The 20,476-nt window shown below is 38.9% G+C and overlaps 1 protein-coding gene across 5 annotated transcripts in view; it reads left to right on the forward strand.

The window, feature by feature from the left end:
- Positions 1–20,476, forward strand: part of TNRC6B (trinucleotide repeat containing adaptor 6B) — a 147,883-nt gene that overhangs the window by 62,172 nt on the left and 65,235 nt on the right. For 4 of the 5 annotated variants that reach the window (XM_044454837.1, XM_044454839.1, XM_044454838.1 and 1 more), the window contains 8 exons: positions 475–496; positions 3,992–4,336; positions 8,095–10,404; positions 12,024–12,179; positions 14,096–14,274; positions 15,393–15,467; positions 17,492–17,537; positions 18,972–19,120. In XM_044454837.1, the coding sequence (XP_044310772.1) occupies positions 475–496; positions 3,992–4,336; positions 8,095–10,404; positions 12,024–12,179; positions 14,096–14,274; positions 15,393–15,467; positions 17,492–17,537; positions 18,972–19,120 (3,282 nt within the window). Of the gene's footprint in view, positions 1–474; positions 497–1,114; positions 1,280–3,991; positions 4,337–8,094; positions 10,405–12,023; positions 12,180–14,095; positions 14,275–15,392; positions 15,468–17,491; positions 17,538–18,971; positions 19,121–20,476 lie in introns of all 5 variants that reach the window. The other variant, XM_044454840.1, reaches the window with a different exon arrangement.

Below are 20,476 nucleotides of genomic sequence, written 5' to 3' on the forward strand. Positions count from 1 at the left end.
TTGCCCCCCACCCGCACCGCCTTGGTGGTCTGCGCCCATTGCCAGCACCTTTCAACTGGCCCCATGTTTAAAAAGTTTGAGGACCCCTGGTTCAGAGAGTCTAATAGGCCAGTTGTCTGAAGTCAGTGGGCTTGTGGATTTGTTTTATATATGGGTGAAGTTAATTATTTTGTCAGTATATTGAATATTCTTGAGATCTGAATCCTACTACCAAGATTAGGGTCTGTTTTCCTCATTAGGCTTACTTACAAAAATACCTTATACAAAAGTTAGCCATTCGGTAAAATACTTATTAATAAATGTGTGCATACTGATAGGAATACTAGGAGTTCTTTTGCTGACATTTTAACATACCTAAGCATGTTAACTTTCACCATATACGTAATCTTACTTTTAAAACAAGCTTAACTTCCACTTGGAAGTTTAAAAAGTAATGGCATCTAGGTTTATTTATTCTTATTATTTAACTTTCAGGTCACAGATCAAAAAACCAAAGGTAAGCAGCTTTTAATTTTTTTAAAAAAAATTCATTTCTTGCACTTTGAAAAGTGTTTTTTCTTCCAGCCGAATGTATTTTCTCTTATTAGAGAAAAGATGAATCCAAGCATCTAATGTTAGGAGGTATTTTATGAACAGAGCATAGAGAATATATATAAAGTATATTGCATTTATTATTTTTCTAATATTTATGTATCACTAAGTATAATAATATCCCTAAGTGATTTACTTAAAACTTTTCAAATCATACTTAAAATAAAATACTGCTCTAAGCCAAGTCCTCAGTCGGAGGAAAGAGAAACTTGTAAATATATGGTTCTTTGTGGGTATATTCTTCATTCCTTACATCAGATGTAATAGTTCAGGTTAATTGTATATGGGCCTAAATGCATTGTGTTGGTTGTAGCACGAGTGTTTCTGTGTTTTTCATATGGAAGTTTGTTTATGGATGTGAGCTGCCCCGAGTCTTTGGCGAATGGGGCGGCATAGAAGTCTCCTAAATAAATAACTAAAATAATAAATAAATAATAGAATAATTGAGTCATATGTTAGCAAAGGCAGGAATTAAAGCTACTTGTTCCCCAACACTAATTAACTGCCCTCCTCTTCCTTTAAGATATTGGAAATTCATGGAACCTGCTTGCTGGCTGATGAAGAAAATTGTGCTTTTTTAAAAATGGAAAATTAGCATACATGGTTTAAACTATACTCCAGTATGCATTGGAATATGATCTAGTTGTTGCGATATCATAAAACTCCTGATCTAAATACATTCCCCAAGGTCTGCATGAGTTAAATATATTTGCCTGCATGTATGCATATCTTCCTGGCCTGTACTATATATCTGTTTCTGGAAGACACATATTTTGCTACAGTAACAAATACCTTAGTTGCACTGTGACCACACTGCAGCAATAATCTGTACCTGGGTCTGCCTTAGAAAAGTTTCCAGAAAATAGGTTTTTAAAAATGTAGCAGCCAAGCCTGGAGTCAAGTATTAGGAATATGTTCTCCTCTGTTGGAAAAACTGCACTGGTGGAAAAACTGTACAGGCATTCCCTATTTGTTTCCAGACCCACTTGAAAGAGCTAGTTTTGCATTTTAAAAGCAGTACAAGGTTCTGAGTCAGGATATCTGAAAGAGCTGCTCCTCTGATATGAGCCTACTTGCACGTCAGGATACTCTACAGGGGCCCTTCTCTCTCTTCCCATCTTAGATTTGAAAATGGGATGAGGGCTGTTTCTGGTATCACACCTAGACCTTTGGACCTCCCCTCCAGTGCATTTTACCTAACTGACTTCCACTGTGGTATAAAACCTATGATATTGTTGTGGGTAGTGTATGGGAGGTTATAGAATTTTATTGCTGTTTTCATCAGCTGGTCAGCTACTCTGTTTGGCTATTGTTTTAATCTTACTGTATTTTATCTTATTGTTTGTGAGCTGCCTTTTTATAAGGGGTAAAATATGGGATATATATGTTGAAATAAATCCAACTTAGAATCTTCTTTCTTTTTCCACATAGTGAATTGATACTACCACATAATAAAGCTTCCCACTATGACCTAAAATACTGGATTCTCAAAGATCGTACAACCCCCATCATCATCTTGTTTTTAAGTTGGACTTTGAATCTCATTTATTATTTTGCATCCTGTTTTCTCTAGAATAAAGAGATTCTTTAGGAACTCTTTGCAGTCTCCTTGCAGTTTTAACATGAGTAATTCAGGTTCATTTGTAAACCTTACTGGCAGTCCTAACTCTAGGTAGGTTATGCATAACATAAATAGCATCAACTGCAACTTAGAACCTTAAAGGAAATCATATTTAATTTTGTCCTGTTGTGAAAATTGTTCTGTTCATTTGCTTCTAAAAAAAAATGTTTTCAGTCTTAAGAAGTGACTTTGCTGTCCTCTACAGGGCTGCTAGGTTTTCTTAGTACACTTTGGTGGAGGACTTAGTCTTGTTCAATATTATTTGATCACTCTGCAATATAATAATTTTGCAATTGGACATATGAACTAACTCTATTGAAAAATATGGACATTGAGTGGTATGGAAACTATTTGTAGCAATCCATCCGAAGCCATTCAGAGTTGCTTACAAAAAGGTTTTCAAAGTAAAAGTAGCATCAAAATCTAAAAAATGCATGCCATAAATCACCCATGCAATGAATACTTTGCTCCCAAAACAAGATTAAAAAATGAAAATAAGAAAGTTACCTGGCACCCAAAAAGATTAAATATATAACTGTATTAATGAACAAAGTCACTGATCAAAAGGTATTTGAAAGCTTGATACATCTACTGGATGACTTCATTCTACATGTTGCCTTACATTCTATAAGACTGATTTGTTAAACTTCCCTTTTTTACCCTCAAAAAAGCTTTTTCTTCTATATGAGTTTAACTAATGTAGCTGTAGTGTAATGGAATGCCATTAGCCTTAGAGGTCAAACTTCCTTATCCTTTAAAAAGGGAAAGGATTTGGACTAGCATCCAGTTCTCATACCTCTTGATTTATCAGTTCTTTTAAGAATAGTTGAATTTATTTGATGCAGTTCTCTTGATATGCCTCCCCTCTCCGCACAGAAAATTGCATCCCAGGTATAAAAATATTTCTCTATCTGTAGCAGTAAAGACTGAAGCAAATCGTTTAACCCCTCTTCAGTCTTTTGTCTTTTCTTCAATTCTTTTATTCATCTGTCATCTTACAATGCATCTAAAATTTCTTTGACTGAATTATTTGCTTCTGTTACTCCACTTAAATTATTGTTTTCTTTTCATATTAATAGAAATATGTTCAGCAGATTTCTTCTGGTCCAGGTTTATCACCTGAATAAACTGAGGTCTTGGTCATTTGTGTTAGTAAATAGTGTCTCAAGAACATCGAAACAGATCTTTATCAAACTTGGTTTACCTTGTTTTATTGCTCTAATGTAAGCTAAGGGATATGCAAGCACTTTGAGAATCCCCCAGTACACATGTATGCATGTGTGCCTCTCTGCCTGGATTCAGAGAACACTAGCCCATGTTTCAACAGCAACCCATGATGAACCCACACTTGACTCTGCATTATCATTCTGTCTGAACTCTGTGTGCGTGCGTGTGTTCTCCACTTAAATTTTGTATCGTTTGTGCTATGGCATAGAAAACAACTCACTTTGTACTGTACTGTCAAAGTCCAGGAGTAGTTCACAGATTGGTACTGGGGATTCAGTAGAAAAATTTCAGCAGCAGTAACTTCTTTTAGTGGGTCTTCATGGATAGATATTCTGGATTAAATTTCCTTAATTCTGAATAATGGCAGCAGCCATATTAGTTTCATTTTAACAGTGAGTTTTTGAAGCTTAAACATGAGGAAGTTCCTTTGATGAATTTGATTGCCTTGAGAATACATTAGGCAATGACTGTTGCCTTTACTTATACTGTGGTAATGTAAGTACATTTCAGTTTGCAAGACTATTCAGAACACCAGTTTGGTTTTCATTGTAGTGCCCGAAGCGACAAAACCAAGTTTAAGCCAACCAGTGACCGCCAGCCCAATTGGCAGCTCTCCATCGCCACCTGTCAACGGTGGCAACAATGCCAAAAGGGTGGCAGTGCCGAACGGTCAACCGCCAAGCGCCGCCCGCTACATGCCTCGGGAGGTGCCGCCGCGATTCCGTTGCCAGCAGGACCACAAAGTGTTACTGAAACGTGGGCAGCCCCCTCCGCCATCTTGTATGCTCCTCGGGAGTGGAGTAGGGTCATCTCCATCTCCAGCATCTGGAACAAATCCAAACAACGCACAACCAGTAACAGGAGTGCTGCTGCCGTGTGACAGTGGGACTGCAACAGGTATGAGAGCTTCTTTACTTTTTGTTTTTGATACGGATTTTGAATTTGGCATATAGTTTTGAGTCTTCTATTTTACTGTTCTAATTTACAACTCTATTCTGTGAGTTTCCCCTAGTGAAATATATTGTATATAATTAGCTGCAGAAAAAACACCAAAAAAAAGTTCAATGAAGTGTACATAAAATTTTTAAAAATTTTAAATTCAGAGTGCTTAAAAAGTTAGGGGAAACGTTTATAAGAATAATACTGAATAATTCTTTTGAATTGCCCTATTAGCATTGGGAAGATGTTAAAGTCGTCACTGCTGTCCTTAAGAATTGAAATTCAGGAAAGTGAGTATTAGGATGGGACAGACATACATTACCAAAATTATTATGAGCAGGACAGTAGGCCATTGTTCTGCATGTTTTCTGTGGGATAAGTTGGCAGTAGATGAGTCAGTAAATTCTCCCTAAATATTTCAATAGAAGAATGCCTATTAAGTGTTCACACTTCAAGGTAGCTATTGCTTTTTGAGCATGTGCAACTCAAAGCAAGTGTGAAAAGTAAATGGACTGTGTTGATCCTTTCCCAACCCCTCATAGTCAACAGAATCCCTTTTCCTGATATTTTAAACCATATGCCCCTTAGTACCATTTTTGTACTTGTTTTGTCTGTATGTTTAAAATATTTTTCAAAAAGCACCTGCAGTACAGGACTAATGGATTACAGCCTAATTTTTGAGTAACCATGTTTACAATGGAAGTGTAATTCCTGAGCTTTTCTGCTCAGTTTTACAACCTGAACTTTTCTGCTTATTTTTTTAATCAATTGGAAATTTACCCCTTCATCCTCAGTCTCCCTTCTCCATAGCTTGCCCTGGGTTTCCATTTGCAGGGCTACTTTTTGCCCAGCAAGGCAAATCCTCCATAGGCATTCCACAGCATACAAAGCAGAAAAAGAACCCCCTGAACACAGCAGCATTTATCCTTTAGTAAATGTGTATAGAGTCTGGTTATAACACTGAACGCCTCTTACTGCTGATCCATCAATTTTGAACAATTGTTATAAACTTTCTAGAGAGCTTTGACTTTTGGGAGATACAAACATGTAATAAATAAGTAAAAACCAGGATTTCAGTATTCAGGGAATAGGTGCAAACTATCCACCAACTCTACCCCTCTGCCTCAACTGCACATTTTCTTGTTGGCACTGGTTTCCTTTCTTACGGGATATTTTGTTGTTTAAAAAAAAAGATGGATGTAACCCCTGATTAGAAATAGATTGTGCCAATGTCAGGACTCTTTCTGTAAAAATCTGTGGATGAAACTGAGTGATTGCACAATAAATGCCTCATCTTGAAGCACTCTAACTTCCCACTTTCTGAACCGGGAATTCTTTACCCACTATTGTCCCATGTCTCCATATAGACATGCTTGATTATTAGGTTGGATTATTAGGTTAGAGTATTACTAGACATGTCCCTTACTCAGATTAGGTAGCATTCACAGGGTTCAGTTTAAGCATTATTTGTGTCTGTACAATTGGCAAAGGGTGAAATGTAGCAGCCCTTGTTTTGCCTCCAGCACTGTTAAGTTCCATACTTCTTTCCTGAGTAAGGCCTTCCAGTTACATGAGACCAAATATAGGGTCATATTCAGGAACACCATAAGGAATTTATGTAGTCCTAACCCTAAACCTCTTTCCACCTCTGCTGAAACTTGTTTTGGGGTGGAGGAACTGGTTCCTGCCAGTTAATGTAATAAAAATGTAGCAATGGCAATGCCACTTTGTGGGACAGAGTGCTGTGTGTGACAGTGATAGTATCCAGGAACTTAGCCAATATTTACTTTTCAGAGACTGCTATAGTGTATAATAAAATACGGTGTTTCATATGTTTCATATGGAATTCACATGTGTATGTTATGAGAGATAATCTCATAAATTTGAACTCCTTTTAAGCAGTTTCACACAAATATATGATTATTGTTAGAAATAGAATGCTGGGCTAGATGACCACTACCAGAAGAGAATAGTGAATGAACAGGATTAACTGCAACCTGAGTGGTCTGTGAAACAGTAGGAGTTTTTCACTTGAGTAGAGATTGAAATATCCTGTCACTGGAGGGTCACTCCATTAGATTGCTTTTCGAAAGAAGTAAATTTATGGAGTTCAGGTGTTAGCCATAATAGCTAAATGAAAAGCCCATGTATGGCTTTAGTATCGGATGTTAGAAACAAACAAGAGGCAAAGGCTGGTGTGCTTGCCCTCTGCTTGTGAGCTGCCCAGAATTTTCTGTTGGTTATTCTTAGAAGCAGTGTTGGATGACATGGAGGTTGGTTGATCCAAAGCATTACTTATATGTCCTTCTGTTAGTTATGATGAACCTGTTTCATGAACTCTCTGTGGAAAGTGGCTTGTACATTCAAGGCTTGTACTGGATTGAAATTTCTCTCCAGAAAGTAGTGTTCCCTCAGTACTAGCATTGCCGCTAGTATTGCATATTAGAAGGGAACTGTTAACTTCTGGGGGAGACGGCTGCTAAATTGGAAATTGCACGCATTGGACACCAGAGACAAAGATAAATTTGGTAAAATGGAGTTTGGATATTAGTTCTAATGGGTAAAACTAATTAAAAGGTTTAAAGTGGAAAATAGAAAATAAATAGATGACTTTTATCCTATATGGTACAAATGCATTTGGTTTATGATGAAAATAGAGAAAATTATGGAAATATTTGTTTGGATGATTTGATGAAGTCTTACTGACTCAAAAGGTCTTAATGATACTGCATGATGCTTTATGTCCCTAATGATTTCCCTGCTGTAACACCTAAAACAATTACTTTATTGTATAACTTTTGTATGCTTTCAATTTGTTGCTTGTTGGTTATGCTCAGTTTTTGCTAATTGTACCAGAAATGTGTGCTTTAAGACATGAATGGATCTTCTGTTTGTAGTACTCCTATTCAAGGCTAACACAAAATACTACTAAATGTTTTATGGATTCTTTACAATTCTTCTCAAGAAAATATTGTAGAACCCAACTTAAACTAGTACTAACTAGTATTTTTCTAGCTTATATATCTAGCTTATATATCTTTCTTAACCTACTTTTGCAAGTTAATTGGTGCAATAATTACTGGCCACTGGAATTTATTGGACTAGAAGGATATTTTGTTTGGCCTAGTATGGCATTCTGATCTAGCAAGTAGTGGGACAGAATGCATGTAGCATTAAATGCAGTGTGACATTTTTAGGAGCTAAGAGCAAACCTGCTGGTTGCCAGTTGGATCACCAGTGCAGCTAGTTCAGCATCCTATTTCCAATAATGCACAGCTAAGTGCTTCTGTAAAGCCCAGTAGCTGGCCTGAAGATAATTGTTTTTACCTACTGTTTGTCTCCAGCATTTATTATTCAAAGGGAATAGCAATAATACTCAAATAAAGTTTGTTTTTATTTTTATTTTATTTAAAACTTTTTAGACCAGCCCTTACTGTAGTCTCAGGACAGTTTAACAATAAGACAAAATAAAATATTTACTATGACTAATAATCATTGATGGGAAATACCTTCTGTGTATTTGTTGAATCCTATTTTAAAAGCCATCTAAGGTAGTGATCATCATACATCATGGTGAGCATGGATTTCATAAATTGGAATGTAAATGACGGGTTGTGAATAATTTGAAATTCCGATGTTGAATGCAAGCAACTGATGTGTGCTGTTTAAGGTATTCTGTGTGTTTGTAAATAATTCCAAGTATGTTTTATTTGCAGATTCAACAACTGGAGGTGCTGCTGCTTCAAATTATGCAAATTCCACTTGGGGTCCTGGAGCCTCCTCCAACAGCACCAATGCCAACCCAACTCACGTCTGGGACAAGGTGATTGTAGACGGGTCTGACATGGAAGAGTGGCCTTGTATTGCCAGCAAAGATACTGAGTCTTCTTCTGAAAACACCACAGACAACAACAGTGCCTCAAACCCTGGTTTGGAGAAGAGCACTCTGCCAGGGAGCACCACTAGCAACAAAGGAAAAGGAAACCAGTGCCAGTCTGGAAGTTCTGGTAACGAATGTAATCTTGGGGCCTGGAAATCTGACCCTAAGGCTAAATCTGTTCAATCTTCCAATCCTTCAGCAGAGAATAGCAGTGGTATAGCAAGCTGGAGAAATTTGACTGGGCAGGACAGAATTGGTCCCAGTCCTGGATTCAGCAACTTTAACCCAAATAGTAACCCATCTGCTTGGCCAGCATTAATTCAAGAGGGCAATTCAAGGAAAGGAACTTTGGAAGCTGATAATGGTGGCTCCAATGCACAGATTAGTACAAGTCAGACTTCTAGGGAACAACAGTCAAAGATGGAAAATGCGGGTGTTAACTTTGTCTCTGGCAGAGAACAGGCTCAAATTCACAACACTGATGGACCAAAAAATGGAAACACTAACTCCTTGAACTTAAGTTCACCAAACCCAATGGAAAATAAGGGAATGTCCTTTGAAATGGGCTTTGGGAACCCCACCAGGAGCACTGATGCCTCTTCACAAAGCACTGGCGAGAGAAAGACTGGGAATGTTGGGTCTTGGGCTACAGTTAGGGGGCCTTCTGGAATGGACAGTGCTTCTGGTCAAAGCAGTTCTGGAAATCATGGGAACAATGGAAAGGATAGGGAGGACTCATGGAAGGGAGCTTCTGTTCAAAAATCAAATGGGTCAAGAAATGATTCATGGGATAACAGTAACAGGTCTACGGGTGATGGGTCTTGGACCATTGGCCCTCAACACTCTAGTGAAAGTAAATGGAGTGAAGGGAACAAAATGACATCAGGGGTGTCTCAGGGAGAATGGAAACAGCCGTCTGGGTCTGATGAACTGAAGATTGGAGAATGGAGTGGTCCAAACCAACCAAATTCTAGCACTGGAGCATGGGACAATCAAAAGGGCCACCCCCTTCCTGAAAACCAAGGTAATTCCCAGGCTCCCTGCTGGGGAAGATCTTCCAGCTCTACAGGAAGTGAGGTTGGAGGTCAAAGCACTGGAAGCAACCACAAAGCAGGAAGTAGTGATAGTCACAATTCTGGACGTCGATCATATAGGCCTACACATCCTGATTGCCAGGCAGTCTTGCAAACTTTATTGAGCAGGACTGATTTGGACCCCCGAGTGCTTTCAAATACTGGCTGGGGTCAAACTCAAATCAAGCAAGATACTGTTTGGGATATAGAAGAGATGCCAAGGGCAGAGGGAAAGGCTGATAAAGGAACTGAGGGGTGGGAGAGTTCTGCCATACAGACAAAGAGCTCAGGGGGCTGGGGAGATGCACCCAGCCAAAGCAATCAAATCAAGTCTGGATGGGGTGAGCTCTCTACTCCAACAGAGTGGAAAGAGCCCAAAAACACTGGAGGATGGAATGATTACAAGAACAATTGTTCTAACTGGGGAGGAGGAAGACAAGATGAAAAGGTGACAGCATCTTGGAATGAGAATTCCAACAAAGACCCAGGATGGAATGGGCGACCACCTAATCAGGGTTGGTCTTCTGGAAAGAATGGCTGGGGAGAGGATGTTGACCAAACAAAAAACAGCAACTGGGAAAGTTCAGGAAACAAGTCAATGTCGGGTTGGGGTGAAGCTGGTCAGAATGAGATTGGGACTTGGGGTAATAGTGCAAATGCAAATTGTTCTTCAAAAGGAGGGTGGGATAATAATAAAAGAACTCCAGCATGGAATGATACTGGTAGACAACCCAATACCTGGAATAATCAGCAACAGCATCAGCAGTCAGAGGCTTCTGGCTCCTGGGGTCCACCATCACAGCCTCCAGGTAATGGGAGGCCACCCAATCCTAACTGGAACAATGGACCACAGCCAGCTGCCTCAAAGGATGAGGAACCCAGTGGCTGGGAAGAACCATCCCCCCAATCAATTAGTCGTAAAATGGATATTGATGATGGCACTTCAGCATGGGGAGATCCCAGCAGTTACAACTACAAGAATGTGAACCTGTGGGACAAGAACTCACAAGGTGGACAAGCTCCACGAGAACAGAATCTCCCTACTCCAAGACCTAGCAAAGTACCACCCTCAGGTACTCTATTTTCCTTGTTCATTATAGCATATAGCAGAAACTATTCACTACAGAACTAAACATAGAAAGAGGATAACTTCTAAACATTTAGCCAGGACTGTGTATCTAAATTTTCCATTAAGACACATGCAAGGTCATAAATGCTTAAAGTGTTCTTTACACAATTGAGTTAAAAAGTGGAATTACTGCAATGCCTGTCTTATTCTGCTTATGAAATGTTCCTTGCTCATCAGTGAAGCTATTTGCCTGATACAGCAATATATAGAGTGGAATGTTCTGAGGAATCATGTAACACAGAATTATCTGGTACCAGTATTATTCCAGAATCTCATCTTAAGGAAAATCTGGCCTGTGGAGGTTCACAGCCAGTGCACACAGCCTGCTTTTGAGTTGTTCAAGGGATGAGGCTTTGCCTCCAGGAGCTTGTAGCCCCTGAAGTAATTTCCCTATCCCCCAGAGTAATTCCTGATGTTAGCCCCAACACAACAGGGATTCCTCCGTGCATGTCTCCAGCTCCCAGTTGGAAACTTAACTTTTCTTAACAGCAGGAATGTGGGCGGTAGAGGCCTTGACAAGGACTGGGAGGAACGGCTGTTCTTCCCAGCATTGGCTAAGCCTTGCATGATCATCAGAAGAAGGCTCCTGTGAAAAGGTGTTTTTTTTTAATGGCCCACATTATCTAATTTTGTCTTAAATTGTATGAGTTCAGGATATTAGAAGAGTGTTAACATTAGGAGAGTGTTAACATAGCACATGATGAGGAGGATGAGGATGATGATGAGGAGGATGAGGATGATGATGATGATGATGATATACAAACAACTTAGTGGACATGCCATGTTACTCTGAAACCCTATATATGGAAGCACCAGGGGCCCTTTCTGTCTTGCAAAAGATTCATGGAAAAGGTGATTTGCATCAGATAAGTGGACAGATTAAAAAGAATACTTATTTTTCCCTGCCCATTACTTCCCTCACTGCCAAGAATAAGTACCACTGACCATTTGGAACATTCAGGCTGTGATGGAGAGTTGACATGGCTGAACCTGGCACAGGATGGATTACTAAAATAGTTAAGAATCCACCCCACAACCTATGAACTGTGTTTAGATTGTGGGTGGCTTGTTAACCAGTTCAGCAGCTCACCCTTTCTGGGTTTGGCTAACCCACAATAACCCACGTTGGCCATCCCTCAAGGTTTGAATATTCAGAATGGCTGCTGGCACACACTGCCATCCACCATGGCAATTAACCAATCCAGGCCGCACACTTGTTTTTTGTTTTAACTTTTGTCAGTGTTCCATACCTATTTTTCTTAGCAAATTGGGGGTAACAATTTCTTCCATTATTATATATTGAACCTCTAATTATTAATTATGATTATTTGTGGTTGGAGTAGGATCAGACTCGTAATTTCAGTACAAAGTATCACAGTATCACACTGCTATTTGTTTATATTCTATCACTAAGAATCAAGTAACATAAGATGCAGAACAAATATTGAAGTGGAAGAATGACAGAATGGGGTCAGCTGAATAGCAAGATGTAGCCTTTTTCCAGTGTATAAAAGCCACTTCAGTTCATAATAAGTCTGTAATAAAAACTCTTTCTATTTGAAGTCTGGAACAAAAGCACACCTCCAGCTCCAGATAATGGTACTGCTGCTTGGGGTGAACCAAATGAAACAAGCCCTGGATGGGGTGAAGTTGATGATGCAGGGACTTCAACCAGTTGGGGAAATGGACCCTCCAGTGTACCAAATGCCATAAAACCTAGTAAGTACCTCTTAAAGCATAAAAAATATTAATATGAAAAGCTATCTGTTAGATTCAGTTTCTGTAATGATTGTATGACGAACACATTTATTTCTTTTGTCAGTTTTCTTAAGACATGTTCATGGATTAGTATGAAATGCTATACATTTGATTGCACTGCTTTAAAAATATTAATTTTTTATAAATGGTTAAAAATTCCAAAATCTGGTTAACATTTAAAATTTCAAGTAACACAATACTTTTCTTTGGACTTAGCATCTTAGGAAAAAGTAGTATGGGAAGTTTTTACTTGTATAGATTTTCACTGCTGATGTATTTGCAGATTTTTAAAGGGAGTTTTTGAAATGTTTTTGAATGAAAGTACAGTATAAAGCCCTTGACTGGCATTGATTTCAGTGCTAACACAGTAATTGAAGAAATTTAAATGCTGACACAGGAGTAGACTATATAGGAGGATCAAAGAGTATGTCCAACCTGACAAGAACAGAAGGGAAGTATAAGCACTATAATAATCAAGGGCAGTGAAATACCAAGGACAGCTGGAGCCACTGCCACTAACAGTGTGTGAATAAATGAATGAGGATTCTGGCTTCCAAATTGGGGGTGGAAGAAGGTCTGACACTAGACCTTAAGACAGGGAAGAGTGACTAAAGGGCATTTGTCATTCATATCTGATTAATGTCACATATATGCCATGTTTCCATGTCCTTTTATAAACATGAATTAGGCATCCAGAAACATTAAAAAGTGACATGAATGTCAGAAATAAGGGTGGAAGGGGTTCTTCTACAACAAATTAGGACTGGATGTAGTGAAAGTATGCTTGGGCATTGCCAGTGTTATCCCTAATGTGTGTCTTGCTAGAACAGTCTTGGACATATCATGACCTATATCTTCTCTATCTGATAAACGATAAATTAACAGTGTTTGTTAAAATTCATATAGCTTTCAAGAAAAACATTTTTGTCTCCCTTGCTTTCTGCATCATCCGTTACCTTCGTTGTCAAATGAGCCTTTGTTTAATAATATACCTAGGGCCATTATGGAGTATCTACAGTATGGAATTAACAACAATCATGCTTGCTAGGTCCTGTATTATGCCTTTTTGCCAAGGTGGCAGACAGAAACAGATTCTAATCTCAGGAACTACTACTGTTCAATTCTGTGCTTTGTCCAGACATAAAACAAAGTTTTGGCAAGTATTTTAAGCAAAATCTTCTTTTTAAGTATAATACGTATCAATTGTGTTCTGATCTGGCAGAGATTATAACATATTTACCTTATTCCGTGTCAATGACATATTTATCTTTTTGGTCAAATCACCAAAAAGAGCATTGTAATAACTAACTTGGGAAGTTATGTGGTTAGAAATTGGAAGTTGAAAGAGTTAGAACTCTGTAGTATGGTTGCTTCATGGGTCACTGCCTTGTCATGGCGAAGGGGCTTGCGTAGCTCAATGAAGCTATGAGCTATGCCGTGCAGGGTCACCCAAGACGGACAGGTCATAGCAGAGATATAGCATAATAATTTGGCCTTCACAGAAGATAGGTAGGAAACCATGTTGATGGAACAAAAATTAACTCTGTACTAAAAATACAGTTTTAACAGTTAAAGAATCAAAGGCATTTTGATAGCTGCTATAGCACCCATAAACATTTCATATTGTATAGGTAATGTCTAAGAAATACTGGACTCTCACTAATCAGAATTAGACATTTTATTGTTGAGTATGAACAAGGGTTGGATTTTGCCCCTTTCATTCTAATTAATTTTAGAATGCAGTTGTATGCATCCTGTACTTTCTTTGGACTTGGCAATAGAGGGGGACTTTGTTCCATTGATTTTGCCATACAGTGTAAAATGTATCTGTTGGCACTCGCAGTTAACTTTTGACTATGTTTTATTTTCCACTGAAGGTTCCAAACCACCTCAGGATGGCTGGGGAGATAATGATGGGCCAGTATCAGGAACACGGCATTCCAGCTGGGAAGAAGAGGAGGAGGGAGGAGTCTGGAACACAGCAGGCTCTCAGGGAAGCAGTTCCTCCCATAATTCAACAAGCTGGGGACAAGGAGGAAAGAAACCACAAATTAAGGTAAGAAAATGTTTATATGATAAAATGGGCTGATTGTACGACATGACAGTCCACTGTGGGTTGTTTAACCTGTGATGAGGTGGCTGTTTGGTATATCTAACCCCCTTTAAGGGGTTGCTGTGTCATGCAAACCCAGAGAGTTATTGGAAGGGTTAAACAACCCTAGAACAAACCATAGTTTGATACTATGAACTCACATTTAATGAGTTTGGTCTTAATTTTGGTGTTTTTAAAAATATATTTGTGTTTGTGCATTCATATTCTATTGTTATATTCTATTTATCTTGGTTTTATTTAATTTGATAGCTTATTTATGATTTTACTGTTATTGGTCTTTTGTAATTGTGCATTGTCATATTGTGAATTGTATATGCCATCCAGAGAGGCTGTGGCTGGTGGTGGGGGGGACATATAACTCAAATGAATGAATACAAGTATTTATTTACAATAAATAATTTTAAAGGCATACATACATACAGGAATTCCACAAGCAGGAATATGCAGTGGCACCCATGAGCATCATAATAATAATAATAATAATAGCTCATCATGGGTTAAATAAGCCATGATGAGACATGCCTTCTAGTGTTAACTAGATCACTCTTTCTCTAGATAAATTAATAAAAGTTTTTCTCTTGACTTAAAAGAGAATCTTAATTATGTAGCTTTGCTATTATCGAAAAGGGATATATGTGTAAATGACTGGTTTTTTATTGTTAAATGCAGTGCTGCATCAATGTCTATAAAGTCTTCAAGCATAAAAGTTTTTAATTATTAGTGTGTGCATCTTAGAAATAAGTACCCCAGAGCTGCTTATATTTATCATCTGCTCCATTTTCCTAAAGCTTAATGAGTGCCTTAAGCTGAGAAATAATGCTTGCAACAGCATTCAGTAATTATGTTTACCATTTCAATCTTCAGTTCTAACAAAACCTCAGTACAGGAATCTGTGGCCAACTAGTAGCTTGTCCAAAACCTTTTTAATATTTTTAATGGCAGCTGAGATTTGAATCTGGAAATTCTATCGTTCTTAACTGCTATGCTACACAAGTTATTTACATTGATGATTCTGATGCAGTGAAAAAATAGAAAGTGACCAATTGTATCTTTGCTTTTAGTGTTCATTAAAAGGTGGAAGTAATGATTCATGGATGAATACTTTATCTGATCAGATTTCAAATATGGGATTGCTGGTAAGCCTTTTAAAAAACCTATTTATTTACAGAAATGGCTTCCTAACAGATACTTGACAGGCTTATAAGCAGTCACCTGCCTGGGCGCTTGCAGTTACCAGGCAAATAAACCTTTGTAAGCTGGATGAAATGAGGCTGTCTTCATTTTGAGCATTAATTTGGTTCAAATGGTAACACTGACTAATAAAAAATGGGTAGCCTTATTTGACTGATTTATGAAATTTTTGATGATTTGCTTGCTTCATTATTTTGTTTGCTTATATATAGCCATTTATATGGCACTCATAAGGAACAGCTTTGACAAATTGCTGACAAGATCATCTGAATATGACAAGGCAAGGGGCTTGCCTTGTCTCATGCTTACTAACCAAGTAAAAATAATGTATTCACCCAGATATCCTGTAAAAAATTAGTTAAATTAAGCTTTTCTTTTCATAGAGGATTTTGGCAGCATTTCTGTGCAAAGAAGACTGACTTCTTGTAAACATGCATAGGAAGGATCATGTGCTGTTGAGCAAATGGAAAGAGAAGGGAATGATGATAGTGAAAGCATTTTTGCTATATACAGATTTTAATAATTACCCAGGACTACCTGAATTTTGCTGAGTGGAACAATCTCCTCTCACATCCCCATAGTACAAAACACCTCTCTGTCTCCACCTCTGTGTCTCCTGATGAATCAGTCACTTAGCATCTCAGCACAGTACTTCTTTCCCTCCAGACCCAAGGCAAATGCTAGCTGGGGCTGTGAACAGCTTGATTTTTCTTGTTCCTCATCTGTTAAACTGCACCAAGCATAGTTACCTTCCTACAAATCTACAGGAACCTTACTTGAGCCTTACTACCCCTTGCTGCTGCTACTCTCTGCTATTGCTGTCTACAAAAAATCTTGTTCTAGGGCATTAAGTGTCTGGATGTTCTGTATAATTTAGCATTCTAGGGCCCATTGTCATTTAATTCCAGGGCTCCTGAGTCCTGGACTAAGGTATTTACTCTTGGCAAAGTGGCCACTACATTTATTGAAGACTGAGTTAGAGTATTGAGACAAGCAGCTTATTCCAGTGATTTCCAAAAAAAGAAGAATCTGGAAGAAGTAAAGGTGCAGTGATTCAGGTGTGCACATAGTGTCTTCCAATCTAGGTATATGCCCTGTCGTTTCAGTAAAGATTTCAAGTTTTGCAAAAATTTGCCTAAAATTCTGGGCAGTTTGGAATGTTTCTGAGTGTGGTTCTCTTTGCACTGTCCCATTTTCTTAAATAACTGTTTTTGTATATCTGCAGTCCAGCTGAAAAAGGCAATCTATGCTGATAATTTATTACATAGCTTAAACCTGTCCATAAATTTCTATTTGGTGGTAATTAGTATGGGGCCACAGCTCAAATCTGTAAGTATCACTTCTATATACAGGACTATAGCTAACACAAGCTAGGCCTGGGCTGATGTGTTTGAGGAACATGCCCCTATGTTTCACTTTATGAAAATGTTTGGCATATGGAAGACTCAGAATGGTAAATGAACTATGGAAGGGTCATGATAATGCTTATAGTAATTCTTGAGGGTTACCCAGATTTTGGTACCAGCATGTGGATTTCAACCTGAACTCCCAATACGGTAGGCTGAACAGTTGCACCTTTCCAAAATTGTGAGAACATCTTGTCCCAGATTGCTTGCAGAAAAATTACTTGGCAGCACACACTAGGAGCAGTCATGTCTTCAGGATGAAGTAACATTCTGGCTGCTCTTCTAAGAATATAATCCCTTGACCACAGAAACATAAGGACAGAGGTCCATTTCCAGAGCAGCTGTCCAATTATCTTTTTCTTTCTCTGTGGAATTGATTCCTGTATGTCAGTGGTATTTATAATAAACTTTATTCAAGTCCTTTTGACACTCCATTCCTAAGTTACTCTCATAAATACATGTGTGGGGTTTTTTTAAAAAAAATTCAGAATAATATCTTAATACAACAAAAATATTTTGCATGTTTTCCCAGTGTAGAATTAGTATGCTTTTTTCTTTTTCAGAATCAAACTGAGGACTCTCCGAGCAATAAGATGGATTTATCAGTAGGTGTGTATCTGATATGGTACTTGGCTTATGATGAAATGTGTAACTTTTAAGTGTAATAGCTGAGCAGTATTATGTGGCCTTTTTAAGACCATTTTTGATAATGATGAATAGTGTAAATAATTTAGAAATAAATAGGTTTAATGGGAGCAAATAAAGGAAGGCCTGAGTAGGATGGTAAGAAGGGACTCAAACTCTACTTGCTGAATTTGTGAACTGTGATAAATGGATTTCACTCTGCTGGAGATTTCATAATGATTCTTGTATTTTTGGGAGAAATGACCAAATATAGAATCCACTCTCTAGACAAAGAAATACTGTTTTGGTGGTAGTACATAAAGAAGATGCTTTTAAGATGTTGCCCTGGTATGCAGGCATGAAAATATAGTAGGGTTGTTGTTGGCAAGCAGTCACTATAAAATTATAAAATTTCTTCCCCCAGCTGTTGTTAAAATCCCCAGTGATTCCTTTGCACAAGACAATCATGGTCTACTTCATCAGACTTTCTTTTACAACAATGTTTTTGACAGAGGTAATCGGGGTTTTTTGACAGGGACATGTGCATGTACAAAAAACCCCTGAGTAGTTCTGTCAAAAAGTCAACTGTCAAAACTCTGTGCTCCCATAAATTAAGTTGGCTCACACTTCTTCACCGTCCCAAGCACATAGTCTCAGGAAAGCATGGGGAATATGGAGGACACTGAGAAGAATTGTGTTTAGCCGGATAGAATTACAGTTTCTCTCTGGGAATTGGATAATCTACAGGCCAATCCCTTTCATAGGCAAAGATCACTTACAGCTTGACAACCTGTCTTTTGACAGTAAAGAGTGTCTGTATTTCGAGCCCCTCTGCGTTCATGTCCAGGGCTGTTGCCTGCTACATTTTGACAGCAGACACCTCCAAGACATTACCTTGGTGAGGCATGCAAGTGCACATCTATGCACTTGTGCATATCTGATAAAAAATAAAAAGAATGCACCAAAAATGTATTGCACGGAAAAGTAAAAATGGAATGGCAAACCCATGGGAGCCTCTCCATTGTGCTGGTTGGACACTTTGAAGTAGTAATTGACTCATAGATTGCAAAAAGTGGTATCTGTGGGAATAAAAGGTTGGAAAAGCCACAGTGAATGCAGTGGGAGAGGAGACAAGAAAAGTCCTCTTGTGTAGTCCCCTGATATCCCTGTGAGCAGACTGATGGGGAAGTGAGCCGGATTGTATGTTGGATACACCATGGGTTACAGTCATGAACAATGTACGCATCATATCTTACTCTCAGGATGAGTTGTGACATGTGAGCCAACATAATCAGTTGGGAGAAATTTGTATACATGATTTGGTATACATGGATACCTCAATCACTAATTTTCTTCCTACTGCCATAAACCTATAATAGCATTTTGCCCAGATAACTGTAATTCTACTTTTTCCCTCAGGTGGCCTCCAGGATAAGAAGTTTGATGTAGACAAACGAGGCATGAATCTCGGAGACTTCAATGACATAATGAGAAAGGGTCGGTCTGGTTTTCGTCCTCCTAATTCCAAAGAAATGGGAACCCCAGACAGCGGGCCTTATTTTGAAAAGGTGAGAGAGACTTCCTTGGTAAGAATCTACTACAAATGAAGCTCGTTTTTCTTGATACAGCTTGAGCAATCCAGAAATCTGTGAACATGAAAGCAATGTTTTGATACAAGTAATTGGTATAGGGAAGGGAATGTGAATTTGAAAAATTAATGACTATATCAGGGGTCTTCAAAATGTTTAAATCGGGCCAGTTTGCCATCCTTCAGACTGTTGAGGGGCCAGACTATAGTTTGAAAAACATATGAATGTATTCCTAAGCACACTGCAATTTAAAAAAAAAAATTAAAATAATTTAAAAATTAAAAACTGTTTGCTCGGCTCCCTTGGGCTGCAGCAGAAGCCCAAGATGAGGTGGGGAAGAGCATGTCCATATTCAAGGGACACAGCTACAACACAACCAATGCACTAAATATAGTATTTTGCATACAATGCAGCTGATGACTGCAACTGGCATTTACAAAGAATGAAGCAAAAATACTAAGGATAAATACTGTTAATGCCACTCTTAGTATTTGAAGCAAGTCAGCCCAGAACAATTCCCACAATGCACAATGGCTGTATTTGGATGCAGAGCTAATGACTACGATATTTTAAGTGCAACCTTGCCAAAACTGGCACTGTCCGGATGAGTTGGACTACAACTTACATTGGCCATGCTGGCTGGGCATGATGGAAATTATAGTCCTCACCACCGCCCCAGTTCCAAGGGAGCCGGAGCAGGAGCAGGAAGCTGGAAAGGTGAGCGCAGGGTGGCTCCCCCAGCCAGGAGAGGGCTGCAAGGAGGGAGGTAAGAGCTTCTTTCCAAGGCGAGGGGAGGTGAGGAACGGGGCCGTGGCTGACTGAGCGGGGTGCCTTCTGCCTCTTCCCGCTGCGGGGGGAAGAAGCATGGCAGCTGCTCAACGGTGGCAGCTTGCTCATAGAAGACGGCAGCTCCCATGCCTCTGCCATGGCCTTCTCTGGGCAAGCCACCACCGCCATCGAGTGGCTGCCCCCAGGCTCAGCAAGGCGGCTGCGGCTTGGCCCACAGCCTGGGGATAATAATTAAAATATTAATTAAATATAATTAATCAATCACATAGTTAAAAATATATTTTAAAAGTTATATTTTTCTTACCTTCAGTCCTTTTTTAGTGTCTTCATCTCTCTCTCTTCTGCCCTCTTCTTTTCTGTTTCCCACTCTGTATTCCCGCTTTGTATATGCATGCAATGGGGGAGGGAGGAGAGAGAGCTGGTGCACGCGCAGTTGAGCTTTTACAATTAGGCGCGTGTGCCGGCTCTCTGCTCAGTTTCAAAGAATGCCTGTGCTGGGTCAGAGCTTTTGGACTCACTCAGAGATTCTTTTCTCCAAGTGAATCC

Source organism: Varanus komodoensis, unplaced genomic scaffold (assembly GCF_004798865.1).
Source record: "Varanus komodoensis strain SLA01 unplaced genomic scaffold, ASM479886v1 scaffold8, whole genome shotgun sequence".
Classification (NCBI taxonomy): Eukaryota; Metazoa; Chordata; class Lepidosauria; order Squamata; family Varanidae; genus Varanus; species Varanus komodoensis.